The 20177-nt window shown below is 44.7% G+C and overlaps 1 protein-coding gene across 4 annotated transcripts in view; it reads right to left on the bottom strand.

Annotated features, from left to right (window-relative positions):
• The window catches only part of UNC80 (unc-80 subunit of NALCN channel complex), a 131386-nt gene that overhangs the window by 3357 nt on the left and 107852 nt on the right, over nt 1–20177 (bottom strand). For 3 of the 4 annotated variants that reach the window (XM_086751173.1, XM_086751175.1, XM_086751174.1), the window contains 11 exons: nt 19445–19570; nt 17733–17856; nt 16792–16998; nt 15105–15289; nt 14388–14553; nt 13055–13234; nt 10913–11051; nt 8815–8871; nt 2722–2803; nt 2141–2252; nt 695–906 (listed from right to left, as the gene is read on the bottom strand). In XM_086751173.1, coding sequence (XP_086607299.1) covers nt 695–906; nt 2141–2252; nt 2722–2803; nt 8815–8871; nt 10913–11051; nt 13055–13234; nt 14388–14553; nt 15105–15289; nt 16792–16998; nt 17733–17856; nt 19445–19570 — 1590 coding nt within the window. The remainder of the gene's footprint in view (nt 1–694; nt 907–2140; nt 2253–2721; nt 2804–8814; nt 8872–10912; nt 11052–13054; nt 13235–14387; nt 14554–15104; nt 15290–16791; nt 16999–17732; nt 17857–19444; nt 19571–20177) is intronic. The other variant, XM_086751176.1, reaches the window with a different exon arrangement.

Raw genomic sequence — 20177 nt, 5'->3', positions numbered from 1 at the left:
AAACCCCTACAATTCTGCCCTAACAATGATATATTTTTGCCAGTGAATCAAATTTGTAGCCATGATCAGAAAGGTTGCCTGAATTCAGTAGTTAACACTTCCTCATTTCATTTTTTAAAGTATATTTTCAAGACGGATATCTTTTGTTTGTTCTGGCAAAGGACGTAACCCCCAAAAGACACTAGTTATCTGGGCATGTAAAAGTGATCCAGTGTCACTGATGTGCTGTGATTGTCCCTGCACTGTCCTCAGTGGTGTCCAACACAGAAAAATGTTGGACAAGCCATTTCTTTTGAAATGTGATGCTTTTGCTAAAACAGTCCTGAGGTTTGGAAGGAATCCTTCCTTAAGGATGGATTTCTCAGAGAGCAAGCTGTAAAGACCAGCAAGCTGTTGGTGCAAACTTGCACCGGTGAGCAGGTCCGGAAGGACTACTATATGTGACAGGAAGATGGAAAGGAAAGGTACAGGAAATATACTTGCAAATTAAGAATCATTGCAAAGATTTAGAAAGGAGTGGTTCATAAAAATAGGGTGTTGGACAGCAAACTCAGCCTGAAGAAAAGACACATGGGAGAGTTTGCTGTCTGTACTCACCCACCAGAGCTTTCGTTATAGTGCTGTAGTGCCTCAGGCATTTCCCTATAACTTTGCCCTGCAGCAGACTGGCACATAAAACCGTCACGGACGTTACCTGGCCAGCGGTCTGGCTATGGAGATCGGCTACAACAATGGCAGGTGAGGAAGTCAGCACAGGTTTACTTGGTGCTTCTTGCTTGCTGGTCGCCTGGGGGCTGCTGTGGCTGCAGCCCTGCTGCTGGGCCGCTGGAGCCGAGGGGTCCCCTGGGGAGGCTGCTGTTCCCTCAGGCTGGGCTTCAGTGAAAGTCACGGACCGCTTCTGCTCCGCTGAAGGGTACAAAGCCCAGAAAATTGAGTCTTAAAACGTGAAGCAAAACACAAGAAGAGAGAGGATCCCTGGAGTTTTTACAACCAGGACAGGATTCATGATTCATTCCACCTTTATAAGCCGCCTGAATGGAGTCTATCTACCCTAGGCTTCCTCTAAAGCCAGAGCACGAGTCAGGACTCTCCTGAAGAACAGTCACCCCACCTGTCTTTGTCACGGCTCGGTGAGATAAATGTCACCCATAACATCTTTCCATCCCAGAAGAATATACTGACTTGGATTCCCATGTGAGTTGGGGATTTCTGCCCTCAACTAAAAACGAAGAACTGAAATGCAATATATTAAGGGAATTGCCCAAGGTTTTGCAGGAAATCTGAGAAAAGAAAGAGGGCGGCCCGTTGCTCCCCATTGCTGCCAGAGACCAAGTCTGCTATCTGGGAATAACCAGCACAATGTAAAGTCAGCTTGATATCCCTGCTCCTGCTCCTAATTATTTTGGGTCAACTTTTATGTTTCAAACATCCCCAGCGGTGCTGTTGCCCCAGCACGGTCCTGGCTGAGTAGTTAAAATCTCAGAAAGCTTGCAAGCAACCTTTGCTCTTCCAGGTGTTTCCTCCAAAGGTAACTGCTCACTTCAGATGGTACAGAATAAAGCCGCCTGCTCTGCTTGGGAGGTGATTCCTGGGAACGTTCTGCATGGATGTGGTGAGACCAGATCAGTCCTATATTCATTTCCATATACAGCACTTAAAGCTCTGAACTGCTAACCTTGGAAACGTTGGGAAAATTTCCTTCTTTCCACTACTCTCACTAGCAGCTTCAAGATTTGTACATCTGGAGGTTTTGGACAAGGCATCCTGAATGGAGGACACCTGGCCCCTAAATTCTCCACACCTCTAGGAGACACAGTAATTCATTGTCCGTGTCCAGTTTCACCTTGAAAACCTCTGGAGTGTTCTTAGGGGGTGATTTTCTGACAGGATATCTGCTTACTAGGAAAAAAGAATAAAACTGTTGGGACCTTACTTTAATATAGGCTGCCGAAGAGCAAATTGATGGTAATAATTTCCAGGTATTGCCAACTTGAACCGTGCACAAACTCTTATTTCTACAATAAAAACAACTCACCTACTCTTCAAACATCCTAACTTTTCCTTTACGCTAAAACAACAACATAGTATATTCTACTTTCAAATATGAAGTGCTGGTTCTGGAAAGGCCGCACTGCCCTACCGCTAGGTTTTGGTTTTGGCTGGATGCTCCGCCGCGTGGTTGAAAGTCGAGGTCCGTGACGGCTACGAGGTTCGGTTTGAGTTTTCTGACGTGACAGCAGCGGTCGTCGAAGCTGAACATTGAAAGAAAGAGTTAGGCTGACGTACATTCGCATATTACACAACTTCTCCTCTGTAAGGAGAACAGATCAGCATCGTCTATTCCTCTGGATGTCCATTCACTCTACTTTTAGCAGATACATGATCTTCTGGGGTTTGTGCCTTTTCAGTTTCCATACTGAATACAATGCAATGCAGATTGTGTGACCATCATTTAATTTAATAAATAAATAAATAAATAAAAGCCTGCAGAAGAAAAGTTTGGGGAATTCAAAACGAAGTGCACCTCCTCTCTTAGGGATTTGTCAGGCCTCACAGCTATGTCTTGCACTACAGTTTCTGCAAACTCAACTGACTGCACTAGCATATCACAAATTAGGTAGGTGTCACATCCACAAATCATTTCAAAAGAGACACAGGCAAGAAAAAAGAAACAAACTCAAACCGAAGGAGAGAAGGTTTGCCCGCTCCCCGTGTTCTCACCTGCCGTAGGCCTCTCTTCCGCCCCAGGGGCTGCTGCAGAAGAAGGTTCTGCTGTCCTGGCTCGCTCTGCACGCTTGCCACCCTGTTAGAGGTTGACAGCGTTAGGCCAAGCACAGAGGCACCCTGTAGAACTAGCAGGTGTCCTGGCAATTGTGACTAAAATAAATAAATAAATAAATAGACCAACCACTAATGGCACAGTCACTTCAAAGAGCAATACTGTCTTTGAAGGATGGGGGGACGTGTCTGTTGGGTTGTGGCTTCCGGGGCTTAGGAAAGGGTGGGAGGTGGAGTCATGGCATTCAGGACTTGGCCACGCACAGGTAGCGTCTAAATATAAATAACTGCAAATTTCAGTTTTCAGTCATTGATTGATGCATCCCACTGAGCAACACTCACTTCTCTGCATCCTTTGCCACATCAATAAAGGCAAGAATATCAGCTTCCTCGCTCAAAAGCCGCCTTGTTGGCTTTTCCTTTTTCAAGGACAATGTTGTAAAAGCTATTTTTTTTTCCTCCCAAATAGAGCCCACAGCCTCATCACAATTTTGTCATCTGGTTTCAATTTCAATTTAAGTCAACAAACAAAAAACAAACACAAAGTGACAAAGGATCCATTCACATAATGGATGCATGAGTTATGTGAACAAGGCCCCACACTCAACACTTGCAGCCTTCGGTCTTTTTGTGGCTAACAAACAAAAAAGACATATAAACATAAATTTTATATATATATATAAACATAGCTTTTTAGTTTTTAATATCTTGGCACAAGATATTTGAAAATCCGCAGTATAAGATTCTTTAGCAATAAAACATACTCGGCCAAATACCATCTCATTCTACCATCCCACTGACTATTTAATCTACTTAATATTAAAATACCACCCCCCTCATTTTTATCATAGCACTGCATTCCCCCAAACAGTTAAAAATTGGTCGTTTAGCAGACAGCTGTCACAAAACATTTGAGCCGAATGAACTATGTCTGAGAGACACATGGTTACAATAGCAACTAACATTTAAGATGGACTTCTTTTAAATCAGGCAGCTGCTTATTTGGGACAAACTGGAATCCATTGAGCCACACGTCCTGTTTAAGCAGCTCCCAGCTATATCTGGAATGCATTGTTGAAGATTCAGTATTACAATCCATTTTTGCCTTTGGCCTGCATTAATCTAAAGGAAAACAACATTCTTTTCTCTAGATGTTTTCCTTATCTCTCCCTGGAGGAGCTCAGTATCACCAACAGACTGAAGGTTTATCTTACAGAAGCGGAGGAAGAACACAAACCTAAGGACGTGGTCAGAGAAGACATGGAGGATGTCTGTGGAGAGACTTAAAAATTCCGTCACCTGAACAGCTCGTTCTTCACTGTGGCAGAAGTTATTGCCCTTAGAAGGTTTGGGGGAACAGAACGGGAGAGCATCCTGGTCTGCTTTGGGTCAAAGTCTGGTTACCTGACCTGAAAGTCCTATTCCTTCCTCCACTATCAATTTAAACTAAAGCCAGACTGTGCACTAAACTGCATGTGTGTGTTTCTGCCGGCTCTGCTGGGGAGACAATGGGCAACTTCAAGGAAAGAGTCATCTTAAGACCCTAAAGCTGTTTCTCTTCTGATTGTCTGACTGCAGCCTAGTAATCCTAGGCATGCCCTTAGCAATCTCACCACAGCTGCAGTGGTTTGGAAAAAAAAGGAAAAGCTTCTGCAAGCTTAAAGCCAGAACAAACAAGATACATTTGAGTCCTTTTTTCCCTCAGACAAATGAGATCACCAGTCTCTGGAATGTATTTTCCAGCTTTTACGTAGGGTATTGACATGATTTACATACAAAGCATCCTAAACACCATGCAAACACCCGCCTGTGAATAAGCAGAGTCCTCAAAGTTCCTTCCTGTTAGTAGGACTGTGCTCTTGACCCAGACAATGGCTGCAGCACATATGACTGGTAGGTCCAGAAGCAACATATAATTCCTTATTAATGCAAAGAGACCGCGCTTAAATTAGTCTTTAGACTTGTGATCCACACTGCCTGGAATTACAGCTTGTAGACTTTTCATAATCTTCTGTTTCTAGGATTGCATAAAAACTTATTCCTCTGAATTTTAAGAAGTCTTTAGAGTAGTTACCAGTATATGAATTAAGTAGGAATTAGCTGGAGAAGATCTTGAAAAAAAAGATTTTTCTATTGGACTGGCTTTTGAGAATACTGTTACAATTTCTGATAAAGGAACAGTAATGCTTAGCAACTTAGTAACTCTTTGAAAAAGTTATTAGCTGAAAGGAGTACATGGACCGCATGAGGGCACAGAGAGGGAAAAAACAATTCCCATAGAGTCATCTGTGCACTGAAGACAAAGAATAGGTGAGCAAAAGAAAGGCTGGACTTTGTTTTCCTGCCAGAGTCTGGGATTTTCAGCCTGACTTATACCATAAGTGAAATGAGTTTAGTGAGCTGCCGGATGTTTATTTCCAGTACTGAATCATTACACAAATTGGTATAATTTGGGATGATCTGACGAGCTGAAATTGCAGATAGCTACTGCAGGCAAATGGTGGATCTGAGAGCAGCCGAGTTTTGCAGAGCTGCCTGCGCACAACACGGTCCTGCTGTGGCTGGCTTTTTGCCTTCTATCCCCAAATTTTGAAGAAGGGAAGGAAGAAGAGAAAGATAAAGACCACAAATTTCAGATGAGTGGCTGAATTTTCAGATATAACCTTTCATTTCGTAAGGGTTTGTGAGGGTTTCTTTTCACATCAAAGAGCAGCACTACTGATCCTGTTTCCGTGGAAAATTAGTGTGGCAGGCAGACTGTTGGCTCTGTGTAGCCTGTCCGCCCTCCTTTTCCGTCTCTCCGTGTGTACCAGACCTGACCAGCAGTGTACCGTTTTTCTGGCAGCCCGTGGGACCCAGTCAAGGAACACTGAAACACTGAATCAAATGCCATTTCAGCTGACCGTACATTTCCCTCCTGTGGCAATGTGATCGATAAGAAGGGTTTTTCTGCAGTACATAACCAGATTTATTTGGGAATAACAAACCAGAAGTTTTTCCTGCCCATCACAAAGATGCTCTGTCACTCTCTGAGTATCTCTTTAGGGATTTTATCTTCACAGTAATGTTACTTCCATTACACAGTCAGGGCAGAGACAGGTGAGCAAAAGATCAAACCAGCCCAGCTTTGTGGAAGCACGTTGCCAGCACTACACGAAATGACAGCCAGTGCAGTCACGGAGTGGGAGCTAAAAGAAACTTTGTCAGGCTCGCAATTACGGTAAGGGATGTTCATGAACTACAAGAAACCATGCAGCCAAAAAAAAAGAAAAAAAAAAAAAGAAAGAAAAAAGAAGAAAACAAAACAGAGACAAAGGAAGCAAGGAGTTTAAATGTCTGTTAAAAAGATGTACATGCTTGCCACACCATTATGGTAGAACATACACGCTTTGTGTCCCAGGACATCTGAATGAGGGGTTAGTGGGCAAAGGCCAGTGGAGAATGGGTTAAAATGCAGATGAACTCCAGCTCTTGTGTTCCCAGACGCATCCTAGCCCAGTTAGTGTTAAAATCTGCTATGCTTGCCCTGAATTCACTCTGATTTTCCCTATTAGGCCCCATTAAGCTAAGATAGATAGGCATAATGACAAACATTAAAGGGAAAGGTGTTTGTGCAACAGATTTCCATTACAGTGACTTCTCATTCTTCCTCCTTTCTGATTTGGGAAAATATCCTCTCCTCTCAGATGATAACCACAACCAGTCACGATGCTGGACACATACGCTCCTCAGCCCTGTACCCCATGCTATCTGTTTATTCTTGAGCTCTTAAATGCTATCCCCTTCCTGTCTTCCCTGCTTTTCTACATGGCTGGCTCTAATTGCTGTGGAACAAATGGAAACAAACTTGTGTGTGTGTGTCTCACGATTTATTGAATTTATTTAAAACTCCTACCTTCCATGAGGGTCTAGTCTCCATATGATTTATTTCTTTATGTCAGTTATGACTAAACATTGGCTTTTGAATTCAGAAGGCAATCCTAAACAGCTGTTATCATTGTGCTCCAGCTGAAATCAAAGCTGTGTAAGAAAAACTCAAGCCTGCTTTATTCAAAATTAATGTTTTGGATTAATATAAAAACACATTAATTCTGTCCTATGATCCTCACAGCATAATAAGCTCCTACAACGTCTGCTTTATTACTTCTGTCCTTTAAAGGAGGAATCCAATTTGCACATCTAACAATGCAGTTGAAACATCTTTTCTTCCTCACACAACTCTAACCTAGCCTTTTTGTAAAAATTTGCAGTATTTCCCTGTCTTCATTCTTTCTAAGGCTTCGCCCCTCCTTCAGATGTTAGTGCCTGCTCCTTGAAAAGAATAATAAACCTGAGCAGAACTGACTCCCAAGTACATGTTAACCTTTTTGCCTAAGGAAATCTCTGTACCATAGAGCAGGGTGGAGGATAGTGTCCTGGTCCCTAGCGAAAATGGGTGTAACAGAAATTAGTAGGAACGCACTGTACAGCTGATTACATTTCAGGGTTCAAAATGAATTATTGCCTTTGAACTCCTTTGTTGACTTATGACTTAGCTGTCTCGTATTCCTCAGCCTCAGCACAGTTACTAGGCATTACTCCCTCCACTTAAGAACATCAAAACATTTCAAATTCAACACTGATGTAACCTGGCATCAGGTCATTAGGGCTTTAACTCAGATACGGACCTTCTCCTTTGTCATCCAATAGTAGTTAGTTTTTAGCTCTACCTAAGGGATGGACTTAACTTCTTCGCTTGAATGACTTCTGTTCTCTTTAGGCCCCAAAACATGCTCAGATGACCATGCAATCCATTTTGCTTTCTCACAAAACCAGATAACGATATTCCTGCCTCTGCCAACAAGTTGATGTCTTTTCCTAATGCCACCCCTACAGTGGCACCAATTAGAGACCAATCTGCCAAAGCAGGATTCACGCACACAAAGGACACCATGAATCATGGGATGATCTCAGTGACACCACCAATTATGAACTCTCCATTTCTCAGCTAAGAAGAATGAACAAACGAACAAAGCAGCCTGACTCCACCCCGAAAAGCCACTACTCACATCTAAAACCAAGCTAACAAAAAAAAACCCATTCACACAAATGCCTCTCAGCGTATCCACATCTTCAGCTGGTGTGGTAAAGTAATGAAATAGCATGTTACCCTCCGTGTTGCCAACGTAAGGGGCTGTGTTCTTCTGGAAAGAAAGAGAGATGCTCTTGGGACTAACAACAGCTCTGCAACCTTGCAAGGATGGTTTGAGAGGTGCAAGCACAGCAGCAGGACAGTAAGGATGATTAACGCGACTGAGCTGGCTGTTAAAGGTGCAGACCTCCCTTCTAAGCTCACTCCTGACCCAGCTGACAGGCACGGCCGTAAGTGTTTGCACACAAACTGCCCTGTCCGCGGCTAATGGGGAACAGCAAGACCTGAGCCCTGGCACTGACAGGGCAATTTTAAATATGTATTAACGGCGTTCACCTGCAAGCTTTCTAGGTGTCATTTGAGAACTAGAAACACTTTGTAAAAAATAAGGAAAATTACTGTAAAGCATCCAACAGAGAACTATTTTCTACAGGAGTTATCATAATTAGTTTTATTAATGAATGTTAAAGAACACAGCTTGATATCGTTATTAAGTCTTTTGTGGCGACAGCATTGTGAGATGAATGGAAAAACAGATGTCTCTTTTATATAAGCCTCCAGACTAATGCTTGTAACAGGCTACAGCTAATGCCTCCTGGATAATCTCTCTCATGCCTTTCAAGCAATTGCTAAACAAGGGGAAAACTCCAAGGCCAGCCAGTCAGACCGCCATTCCACTTGCTACATCTTTTTCTTTCCCCTTTGCCTCCTCAAAGTTATTGGCAATCAAAGCTGAAAACTGAAGGTGGGTTGCTACACCTTTGACTTGCAGGCCTGAATATCAATGAGCCACAAGAGACAGAGATGGAAAGAGCGACAAAAGGTGAAGGGAAGAGACAGAGGAGATTGGAAACGGCTCGTTTCCCAGCACACACACTGACAGACAGGTAGTGTTCACACTGTACCTAGAGAGGCTGCCCTCAGTGGCCAGGCTCGGGGAGTCATCGAGGACATTAGGTTCACTGCAGGAGGGGCAGGGAGATTAAGAATTTAGGGAAAGAAAATGCAAAAAAGCATGCGATTGTCTCTGTTTTCAAGGGAAAAAATATAAACGGAATAAAAAAAAAGAAAAAAAAAGGACGGTAACATTAGTTGGTCTCGCACGCTCAACAGCACATATATGACTCAGAGGAGCTGAAAGAACATCTGATAACAGGAGCAGTCTTTAGAGGGAGTTTACACTGCATGGAGACTTCTACATCTCTGCTGAGCATCAGGGAGCAGAGAAGTTTGGTAGGATGTGTTTCCACAGGAAATAAGGGCAGGAAACTGTTTTCAAAGCTGTTTTCCTGCAGTATTTTCTTTTATTACAGTTCTATTTACTTCCAGCTTCATGGAAAGCTTTTTTCTTTCCCCTTTCCCCGTGAGCCAGTTCTTCCTGAGGGAGGGCTAATCTGTCTCCCGTGAGCTATAGACCACTCTCCTGTACAACTCTAAGGACAAACAGCTGGAAAACAAGGTCTCCTAGTGCAATGAAACTGTAAGTAAACAGCTGGCATGGATCCTGGCAAACAAGTACACAATCACATTGCTCGTCTACACTTCAGCCATTCAGGCAGGAGCAGTCTTTTCAGCCCACAGGAAAAACATGAAAGAAAGCAAGCAGTCTGCTGGGTTACCAGCACGAAAGCAATAATAATATTACTTAACATTAATTAGTTTACATTTGTGAGGCAGTTGATAGCCCAGAGGCCATCCATAACTAAAAAGGGCACAATGTTGTGGGCTATGATTACCTTGCTGAGCTTGTACTTCCCCTGCACAGATGAAAAGTGATTCTCCTGGTATACCATGTACTTAAAGTAGAGAGCAAAGGTCTGTTGTAATTAAAGTCTTTTTTTCTCAGCATCACCATGACTCGGGATTGCACAAAGCAAACATTGCTACCAGTCAACTGTGACTCTTATGAAGTTTATGCATTGAAGATGGTGGTGAAAGATTGGGGAAAATGCAGTCTTGCATATTAATTTTTCAAGAAACAAAGGGACTGAATCAATTGAGTTCAAAAGTCAAATGGATTCCTGTAAGCCCTTTTGTGTAAACTCCCAGATAAAATCTGTGTAACTTCTCTATTGTAAATAACTTCTCCTATCCCTGCTGGTATGTACCACAGCTGTTAGTTTTCCTTCATGTATCAAGGTTATTTCTTTAATTCCAAGCAAGACTAGGGAGGGAACAATGTTGTTTGATTTTCCAAGGCTGGTCAAGAGATAATGCAGAATTTATTCTTTAAAGGTTGAAAGGAAATAACATAAATTAATCTGGCCACTGTCAGATATCCTTGGATAGCTATCTTGCAGATAAATAAAACAACAAACATTGCTTACTTAGAAAACAAAAATCACATTTAAATGCAAACCTTCTCTCTGCATCTTCTAAATATGTACATTTCCCAAATTCCAATCTCTTTCTCAGTACTCCATGTTAATCAGGAGTAAGGCATTCAAAGTTAATTCTATCAATGAGTATATTTCTGGTTTTGCACAGTATTAAATCCCATCTTTGAACCTGACATTCAGTTTCTGTGATGAGCTAGTTACTGTTGTGGGAAAAACAAAGACTGCTTGGAAGAAAATGAAGTAAATCAAACAGGATGCCCCTGCCTCCTTTCCCAGCTTCTCAGGATTCTTCCCCACTCCCTACACAGCTTGTGTATGGTCCCCTGGTTCAATGCATAACCCCCACATCATGTGTTTTCTTTTGCTATCCACAGTACTATCAGAGGAAAATAACAGTGCTGAGGGTTTCCGAAACTGTTTAAGAGAAAGGTTTATATGAGAGACAGCTTGTCTTATGGACCTTATGCAACACAGATCATCCTGGAAAATTATTATTTCCAACCCTGCACCCTTGGTCCAACACTATGTCAGCATGAATAAATTTAGCATCACTGTGCTGGCACTGATTCTACTATCCCACATCTCTGAGGTACACGTGAGATACCTGCGCCATTTCTGCTCTCATGAATGTAATAATGGGAAAGGTAAAAGCCCATGTTGTTACCTTTGGCTGGGTAACATGCCCACCTCAGCCTGAGGTGCAGACACGCTGGAGAGATGGCTGGAGAAACGCCTACTCCCAATGGCACCCATAAGGTATGCTTCCTGTTCACTTACCACACTGGGCATGCTCAAGGAGTCATCTAGAAAGAAAGAAACAAACAGGAAAGGAGAAGAAACAACCACCCCAACCACCCCAACGTATTTACAGTTGTTGGGGTGAAGAGGATGCCAAAGGTGCACCCAGCATTTACTTACCAAGACCTCCAGCCTGCAAATTTGAATACTTCCATTAGATTTTACAGTCACAGTTCAGAAAGACATCTGTGTAAAACCCTGCAGGATGAGGAACCCAGCACACATGGGGCAGGGATTTATGTATGCTTTCAGCTTATATGGCTCTCAGGAAAACATATTTGGGGAATTCAGCTTCCACTAGGCCTTAAGTCCTGTGATTAATAAATTGTTTGTTAATATACAGTGTTTTCTGGCATAAAAGTTGTAACTGGACATTTTCCTAGTGTGAAATAAAAAGCTGCTACGATATAGCAAAGCACTGTTGCAAAAGATAAAATCCATAACAGCAAAATGCAGAACTGACACCCTTTGGGACATGCATTTTAAAACGTCACCAAAAAAATGGGATAAATTGAGTTTAATACATCATACTCCAACTGAATTATAGAGACAGTTGGATTGTGATCAGGACTGCTTGAAATTCTCAGTGCTGTTTATAATTATATAAAGTACCTGGAAAGAAATGACTCTGTTGTGGTTTTTACCACAACTTCTAATTACAAAAAAAAAAAAAAAAAAAACTAAAACAAATAAAACAAAGGGGAAGTTTTCTGCAATTTTCTCTTTTCTTTTTGACATTTTCCAGTGTTGACATCCTGAAATATTTTATGGCAGCATTAAGCCAAGGCAGGGCTGAAGTAATACTGCCACAAGCAAATAGGAAGATAGCACTCATCGTTCCACACAGTGGCTCATAATTCATCTGAGGCTGAAACCAGAATTTGCCACGGTGAGTATCTGAGCAATGTATCAGCGGTACAGTACTGGGTGGGTTGTGCAATGTTCAGTGATGAACCCAGCTAAAATAAAGTTGGGCTGAGCCTGGAAAGCTTCAGCCTGCCTATTCTTTCCCAAAAGGTAATTTGGCCATAACTGCACAGGCCCTTTTTTAAAGCCTGTTTTTCAGCCCTTTTGTTTCATGTCTTTGGGGAATAGTCAGTAGTCCTCAAATACAGAAGTGAAGTGCCTGAGTTTCATGCAGTGAGGTAACCAGCCGCTGCAGCGCCAGAAGACAATATCCTTGCTAAAGTAGTGGGAAGCCCAAGCCTGATGGCATATGAGCAGTTTTCTACCCTGGCTTTCAGTGATGGAGAACTCAGAAGGAGATGGACAGCTCAGAAGCACAGAGAAGGCAAAATTCCAAGAACAACATCAAACTCAGCTGAAATGACAAAGCAACATTCAGGTCATTGCAAAGAAATCCCCGAAAGATTCACTATCCCATTCCTTCTGAACTGGCACCAGAAAGCCTGGCAGCCTCCGAACCTGCCAGCTGCCCAAAAGGGAGATCAAGCTTTTGTTGTCAGTAGGTTTAAGGCTTGATTTCCTCTTTGTTAATCGAGTGACACAAGCACACAGACATTCCACCCTGCAGAGAGCCACAGCTGGATCCCATGCAGCACAAGGATAACATACTCCACGTCAGAACATCTAGCCAGAAGGGATGAGCAGGAAGTACTAAGATCCTGCAGGAACAGGATCCTAACTACAGAGTCAGCCACAGCCCCTGCCTACTGTCACAGTGAAGGTCAAAGAGAGGACCGATTGCCAAATGCCTTGTCAGCACTGGGAGGATTGCACATCAGCCCAGGTCTCAAACACTAGAAGTCTGGCCATGCCCTTCCCTTTTCCTTACCAGAGCCCAGGAGGGAATAAGGAGGTCTGTAACGACCCAAGCTTTTACACCATGAACTGTGCAGCAACCACACCAGTTTCTCAGCTCATGCCCCTATGGGCCTTTTGTTCACACGAGGACAGGGGCAACTGTCTTCCCCTCCCAGCCATCCCCTGGGGCATCAAGAAAACATCTTCAATGTTGGGGGCTTAGCTCAAATGAGTTGCCACGTACTTTCTTCATCCTCCTCATCTGTGCGGCTCAGCGTGTCCTGCGAGGCCTGCTGGGAAGGCTCGCTGTCCTGCTCCCAGACTGTGCCAGTGCCGGTGTTGGAGCGGGACATGGTGGCCAGGCTCAGGCGGTAAGCGGAGGTGGAGGTGCCCACGGTGCTGACAGATGTCTTCCCTTGGTAAGCTGTGCAAGAGTGGGAAAACCAGACCCAAGTCAGTGCTGGCGCTGGAAATCAATAATCAGCCAAGCATACCTGTATCGTCAAGGTCCTGATTCTGCCCAGGCTAGCGGGGCGGGGGTTGGCAGAGGTGATAAAAGACACACATGTGCCCTGGCTCATCTCATCTCTCCAAAATCTCTGTCTGATTTTCTTATGCTGCTGGTTTTCTCCCTCAACCTTAGTGCCATATTTTCCAGATCAGCTTCAACATTCAGGAACAAGGCAAATTATTACCAAGGAAAAAAGGCTGAGGTATTTTCTTTTGAGTTTGTTTTCTTTTCTTGACAACAAAGCACATAAAATCTCTTGCTGTGTGTAAGCAGTGGCTGCCATCTCGTGGCAGCAAGGGCGACTTACAGACGTGTCCCCTCATGCAGGAGAGCATTCAGTACATCATCAGCTTGAAGATGCTGATCTGGACCTCTCAGTAGAGAAAAGTTAAAAAGAGACCAGTCTCACAGCCTGGTTTCTAAGACTGTAGAGGAACGGGTTTAAGAATGGATACAAGACAGTGTTCAGCAAAACTACCACTGTGTTTGTCTCCAAGGAAACATCTTTGGAAGGACGCACGTAGAGAGCAATGCAGCTCCCGTATGCAACGGTCAAGGTGGTGAGATGGGAAGAACATGTCGTAAAAGCTTTCTTCCTCCCAGAGGCTGCTGGCAGGTGTAGAACACAGAAAAGGATGCCCATGTAAAATGCCAGAGTTAAACATAAGGAACCCAGTATGACAAATGAGAAAGGAGGAAACAGATCTGCTGCTGACAAACAGCAGTCGTTCCTGCACAAGCAGCTTCAGATTTACAGAGATGTCGGAGTGGCTTGCTGCGTTGTGGGCTGGGGCTGCACAAGCCGGCTGGGAAATGGGACTCAGACTCAGAGGGAAAAAACGGGCACAACAAGGTGCATTTGAAACTAAACTGGACTTCTGTTGGCTGTCCAGTGGCAAGGCTTGGCTGGGCACAGAGCCTGATCCAGGGTCAGGCTGTCGGGGTGTGGCTGGATTACCCTGTCCCCTCCTAGGCACTGGGCAGGTCTGCCTCACAAGTTAATTTACAGGCGAGCCAGCTGGCCACAATGTGCTGAGGGCCCTTGGATCTCCCCTCTCCTCCTTACCAGACCCGCTGTGCACCGCTTCCTTCAGGATCTTCAGCTCGTTATTGAATTCGGCAATGAGGGAACTCTTGCAGAGCGGGCGCGGTATGAAGCGTCTCTCCAGCTGGTCGGCAATGTGCTGTCGGGCAGTCAGCTCTTCGTGGTTTTCAGCCGGCTGGGCCAGCAGCTGCAAAATTGGGAAACGTTAGCGTTGCAGGGAAATGATGCCCTGGGAGCTGGGACTGGTCTCCAGACCAGCACAAGCCTGCAGACAGCAGACTGTCCTCTTTGTCAGCATGAAGCTTTGACTCCAGCTATGAGGTTTCCACCTGTCTTTCAGGGACAACTTTTATTTGACTGAACAGATATCAAAGCTTCACTGACACTGCTACACGGGGATGAGGGTTTCCTTATACTAAGCTCTGCCCTCAGACATGAGACAGCTCCTTCCTCCGAGATGATTTACTCTGTCCAAGTGGTGAGAGTCGGTAGGCTAAAGAAGGTGGAGTACCAGGTGCTAGTCTACCTGGTAAGCAGGCATACTCTTTAGTGTTGTCTAGGAAAAAGCCCTGTGATTTTGTTTCAAAGGGTTCTCAGGCCTACTGTCCTCTGAAAAGTCACTCCCTACATAAAAAACACACAGTTCTTCCAGAAGTGCTGTTCCTCTGTTCTCAGCAGGGGAATAAAGGATATCTTGCCTTCAGGGAGTGATCTGTCAGGAGCCAAAGCAAGCATTACCTTGCACTGGATGAAGGGCCGAAGGAGCACAAAGATAGGGATCCGTGTTCGTACGATAAAGTCGAGGAAATCCCACAGGGCCAGCCCTCCCACTTTCCGCAGTGCCATCTCCTTGACTTGCAGGCTCAGCCAGTACCACTGGCTGTCCAGTTGGCGTTCAAAGCAAACAAGGATCACCTTCAGGGCTACAGGGGAACACACACCAGCAAACAGCAGTCAGAGACATCAGCAGTGTCCCTTGCAAGCACTGAGAGAGGAACGGGGGGCCACAGTGGGTGCAAACCTACACAGGCATGCATGCACGCACGTGCACGTGCACATGCACACCCACACCCCTCGGAGTCACAACTGTCCCTTCTATCAGTCTCCAAACACATCAGGGAAGGAAGGTAACCTTCTTACAATAAATACCTCAGGATCAGGACTGAGAATCCTGTTTCCAGAGACATTTTCCTACTTCACACCTAAATTCCTCTGTATTTTCTTGCTCTAACATCCTCTCTCCCTCCCTGCAGAGTTCTTTTGTCATCCTGGAATTCAGATATTTTGAAAGCAGTTCAGGGGTGGAATAAAGACAACCTCAAAAACCTTGATCGAGCATATCCACACAAAGAGTCGCCCTGTGAGCTCAGTACCTCCAGGTTATTTATGGGGTAATGAAAAGAACCTTTCTAGCAGTGCAACTGCATGAGTCACAGCCAAACTGTAATCTAAACAAAAATACAGTCCAGTAAGCCAGAGTCGTAATTCACAAGAGGACTGCATTACAAATGGGGATGAACAGCGGTGAGGTTCAAAACAATGCCCTATATTAAAGTGGGCTGTCACCAACAGTTAGCTCACAGGACAACAAGGAATCTGCCCCTTTCCACACTCCCCTGGTCTGGAAGAAACAGGGAGGCCTGGGAATTTTGGGGGGAAGGTTGACTACTCCATCTTTCTTGATGGGATGGCCAAGACATCTCAGCCATCACACATCTATATGCAGGTCTGTTGGGGTGGGGGGCCAAATCAGTGGTGCATTGCCATTTTTCCACTGGCATTACCCCATACCTCAGATGTGCGCTAACAAAGACCTGAATATAAGTCTTCGGATAAATGCCCTCACAAAATCAGCAACAGAGAAGCTGTTTGCAGGAGTGAGAGCTTTGAGACAAAACTCTCCACATTTAGCCCAGGTTATCTGCAGTGCTGCTGCACCTCCAATTTGAAATTTTTTTCTTTCCTCTCACCTGTGGGTCATATGTGAGAAAATACAGTAGTGCCTTGTGGCAGCATACAGCGAGCAGAGGGAGCACCAGTCAGTGAGGACTGTGTGTGCGCAGGGCCAGCAGGCAGACAGACCGTATCACAGTTCACCCTAGCTAGCCAAGGGCCAGCAAAGCTGTGATGTTAGGGGCTGACAGGCAGCCTGACTTGCCTTTTGTGGCTTCACTGCTATATCCTGGCAGTATGAAAACTGAGCGACTTCTGCCTGTGCTGCCATCTCCTCCAGCTGCAGTGCAGACACCACTCACGTTGCAATACATTCCAGAGATACACGCTTCACGTTCTGGCCTGGCCCCTTGCTCAGGACAAGACATAAAGCAGCTCTAAAGAGCTCAGATCTGCCTGGTGTTATCTACAGTCTTGAACGCTCCATTTTATCTCTATCTCTTCCCAGTGGTCAGCAGAAGCCATCACTCACCCAGGTAGGCAGCCTGGCTGGTGGACTCTGCAAGCCCTTCCCGCCGCAGGTCCTTCCCCGCGTCCCCTGGGGTGGAGCAATGGGCAGGGGAGCTCTCCAGCATAAAATTCTTGCTGCGGGAAGTGCTGATGATACGAGGTGGCAGGAGGATATTGATAACGGTCTGGAGCAGCAGCAGGACCTCAGGCTGCTCCAGCCAGGGGCTGTCTGAGATGCATTGGGAGGGGAGAGAGAGAGAAAGATCAGGCTACATTCCATAAAAGACACCCAAAAGATCCAGACCCTGTTCAGTTCCAAAATGGGGTGCAATTTCAAATGTCCCCTAAGCCAAAACTCTGTCCCCCACACCTTGTTATGCTGCTTCTCCTCCTGCAAGCAAAGGCAAAGTTTATTTTAGCACCAACACAAGCACACACGAACACAGAGCTACACAGCACAAAGAAATATTCCGTTCAGTGGTCTTACAATCTCATTTCCTTTTGACATTCCCCTCTTCCTTTACTCTTTGCTTTTGTTTAGGAATTTAGCAGTGATCACCCTCTACAGAAGAAAGCAAGGAGCAGGACTTGTGCCAGACAAGTGGCATGGATTGGGCAGATCCACAGGGGCACACAATTTCTGTGACCTCTGCTCCCCTTCTCCCCTCCAACAGATTTGTCCTGTCCTGCACTCCGGTTTCAAAAGAAGGAGCACATCTGTGTAATACCTGACTCAAGAACCATGGCACAGCTGAAACAAAGAGAAGAAATAACAACAACAACAACTTCTCCCAGTAGGGGTCTTTTCAGTCTCGGACTCAAAGGGCACTTAGCTGACACACTGCCAGTGACAGAAAACCAAATTAAAGAATAAAAACAAAAAATCAACAGAGAGCAGGGAAAGTGCAAACATCAGTTGTCAGAGAAGGGGAAGAAAAATTCTTTTTGTTAAATTAGTCAGACCTTTGCTTCCAGATCCTACTGTGAGCACAAATGGAATCAGTAGGTTTAAAAGCATTCCTTCCCTTCTTTCCTGATTGGTGAATGGGGAGACGACATGGCTTAGGGGAAAATCTTCTTTCAAAGCCTGTGCAGTAATAATAAGAAAGGATTAAATGATTTCATCAGCAGATCATGCACACAAGTTACTGCAGGGAATGACGATCCCCCGAGCACCCTGTTTACACAGTACACCACCAGGACTGATGACCTGATTGAATTAGAAGCCCTGAGACCACTTAGTCAGGAGTAAAAGGAATTCACAGAGTAATGTTAAGTGTCACCTGCTCTTGTCGTAGCCAAGAGGCAAGAAGCCCAGATTCCTAACTCATAGATAACGTTAACAAAATCAGATGTATCCCACAGGAGTCGGCTGAGCATTAGTCCTAAACTCTGCACTGCTGTGAACAGCAACAGGATCTGACCCAGACTAAGTGGAATAAAAAAAGGAACAGAGGAAATTGCACAAATTACATAAGCTAAATATTCTGCTGTCTGAACATGGAGGTTATTCCTGAACACATTTTTTGTTCTACCTCTCTTTGTGCTGCCCAATCATCCTCCCTATTGCAAAGAACAAATTCCTGAAAAATAAAACACATGCATGTTACTTCTTGACACACAGTCAAGACTGAATTGAAAGGTTTCATCTTCTTTAGAGGAGGTAATACAAATGACAGTCACTAGAACCTCTGTACATTTACAACTTCCCAGTTGCTACAGATTTAGCTGTGAAATGCAACTGAACCTTGCAACCCCTCATGCTTGTAGACCTGGGCTGAGAAATTCCAGGAGAAGATGTTTTGTGATGGGGTCTGAAGTAATTCTGTTTCATATCCTGCTGGAAGTACTAGGAATTATGACTACTCATGTGTTTTGGTTCCTCTAAGTCTTCCTTCCCAAGCTGCCCTCCTGCTCAGAAATACCTGAAGTATTCAACTGGATGTGCCAATGCATATTTAAAAATGCAAATTGGGGCAGGATTAGGAAATTTGTCCCTTCTTTTGTCACCATTCTGTCTGATTTCCTGCCAATAGGGAAGGAAAGGGATATGGAAGCAGAAAGACTCTGTAATAGTTATGGCACTGCTATGAGAAAGGAAGCGATGAAATTCTCCAAGAAGTCCAGGATGGGTTGTTTTTTTTTTTTCATTCTGGACAACAAGGATGTTATTGAGTCAGCAGCTGAAAAGCCAAGTTGCTCTGCTTTTTGAGCTGGCATACCGTGTGATCGGCTTAGGGAAGAGCAGAAGAGCACAAACTCCACTCTGTTGCACACACAATCCCACAGGAAGAGGTAGTAGGGTGGCATGGACATGACTCAAGCCAGGGCCCATCTCCCTGTGGCAGGAGACTTATGCTAACTCCTTAGATCCTGCAGAGAATCCTAACGTGCTTGTCAGAGCCTAAAACAGCATCAATCAGCAGAACTCCCTGGACTTCAATGGCAGTGTTAAGCTGATGGATGCTTGCTGTGGACTTGGCCCCAACAGGTGAATTTGAGCTCAGTTCAAGCCTTCAAAAAGAAGGGAGAATTTACATGTTGCTTCTCTTTCATTTTTGGTGTGTTTTCCACAGTTTTTGCCCAGCTTTTGCAGAAAGAAAACAGAGCACCGATGAGTTGGTGTCTCAACCAGAAGCGATAACAGGCGTGGCCACAGGCCGGGGCAGACACACCTGTATCTGCAATGCTACAAGCCGGACAACAGCTGTGCTGAAGGGCAGAGGTGGCGAGAGATAAGGGCTGAGATGAAGAAGGGGTAATCCGTCAGCCACACTGGAGGGTCCTACCACTCCCATCACCTGCAATACAAACAGAGCACATCACCACAACTGACTACTGACGGTTTCATCCATGCCATATCCTCCAACATCAGTGAAATGGAGGTGCCTTCCATTGAGCACTGAGTTGAGGTGGATCTAGGAGAACCAGCCCCCTCAGTGGTCCTTGTGGGAGCTGGGGCCAGTGAGGAGGAGTTCTAGCAGGGAAAGGGAGGGGAGAAGAGGGAACCAGCAAGGATGGGAGGAGTGCACAGGTAACCTGGTACATTTATAAATGTACCCAGTACCAGCCCTGAATGACCAGCACTGGACCGGTGGAACAGTTAGAGTTGGAGGATATGCCATGTAATGACTGTAACAAATAAAAATATGTCACCAAAGCAAAAAGTCTGCATTGAAACTGGTTATCTTTTCCCTTCTCTTGCTGATCTACTTGAAAAATAATGTCCTAAGTCTGACCCAAGCCGGGTTTTGTACAATGTTCAGATTCCTCTCAAACACAGTCTGTACTTAGGTGCTCTAAGTCTGACTCATCTCACCCGACCCCAGCTGTCTGAAGCAGAGTCACCTGCATGTGACCTGGTTGTCTGGAACTCCTTGAAACATCAGCACATGAAAATTGCACTTC

The sequence above is a fragment of the Chlamydotis macqueenii genome, chromosome 6 (genome assembly GCF_036417535.1).
Source record: "Chlamydotis macqueenii isolate bChlMac1 chromosome 6, bChlMac1.mat, whole genome shotgun sequence".
NCBI classification, from domain to species: Eukaryota; Metazoa; Chordata; class Aves; order Otidiformes; family Otididae; genus Chlamydotis; species Chlamydotis macqueenii.
This window is presented reverse-complemented; position numbering and strand designations above follow the sequence as displayed.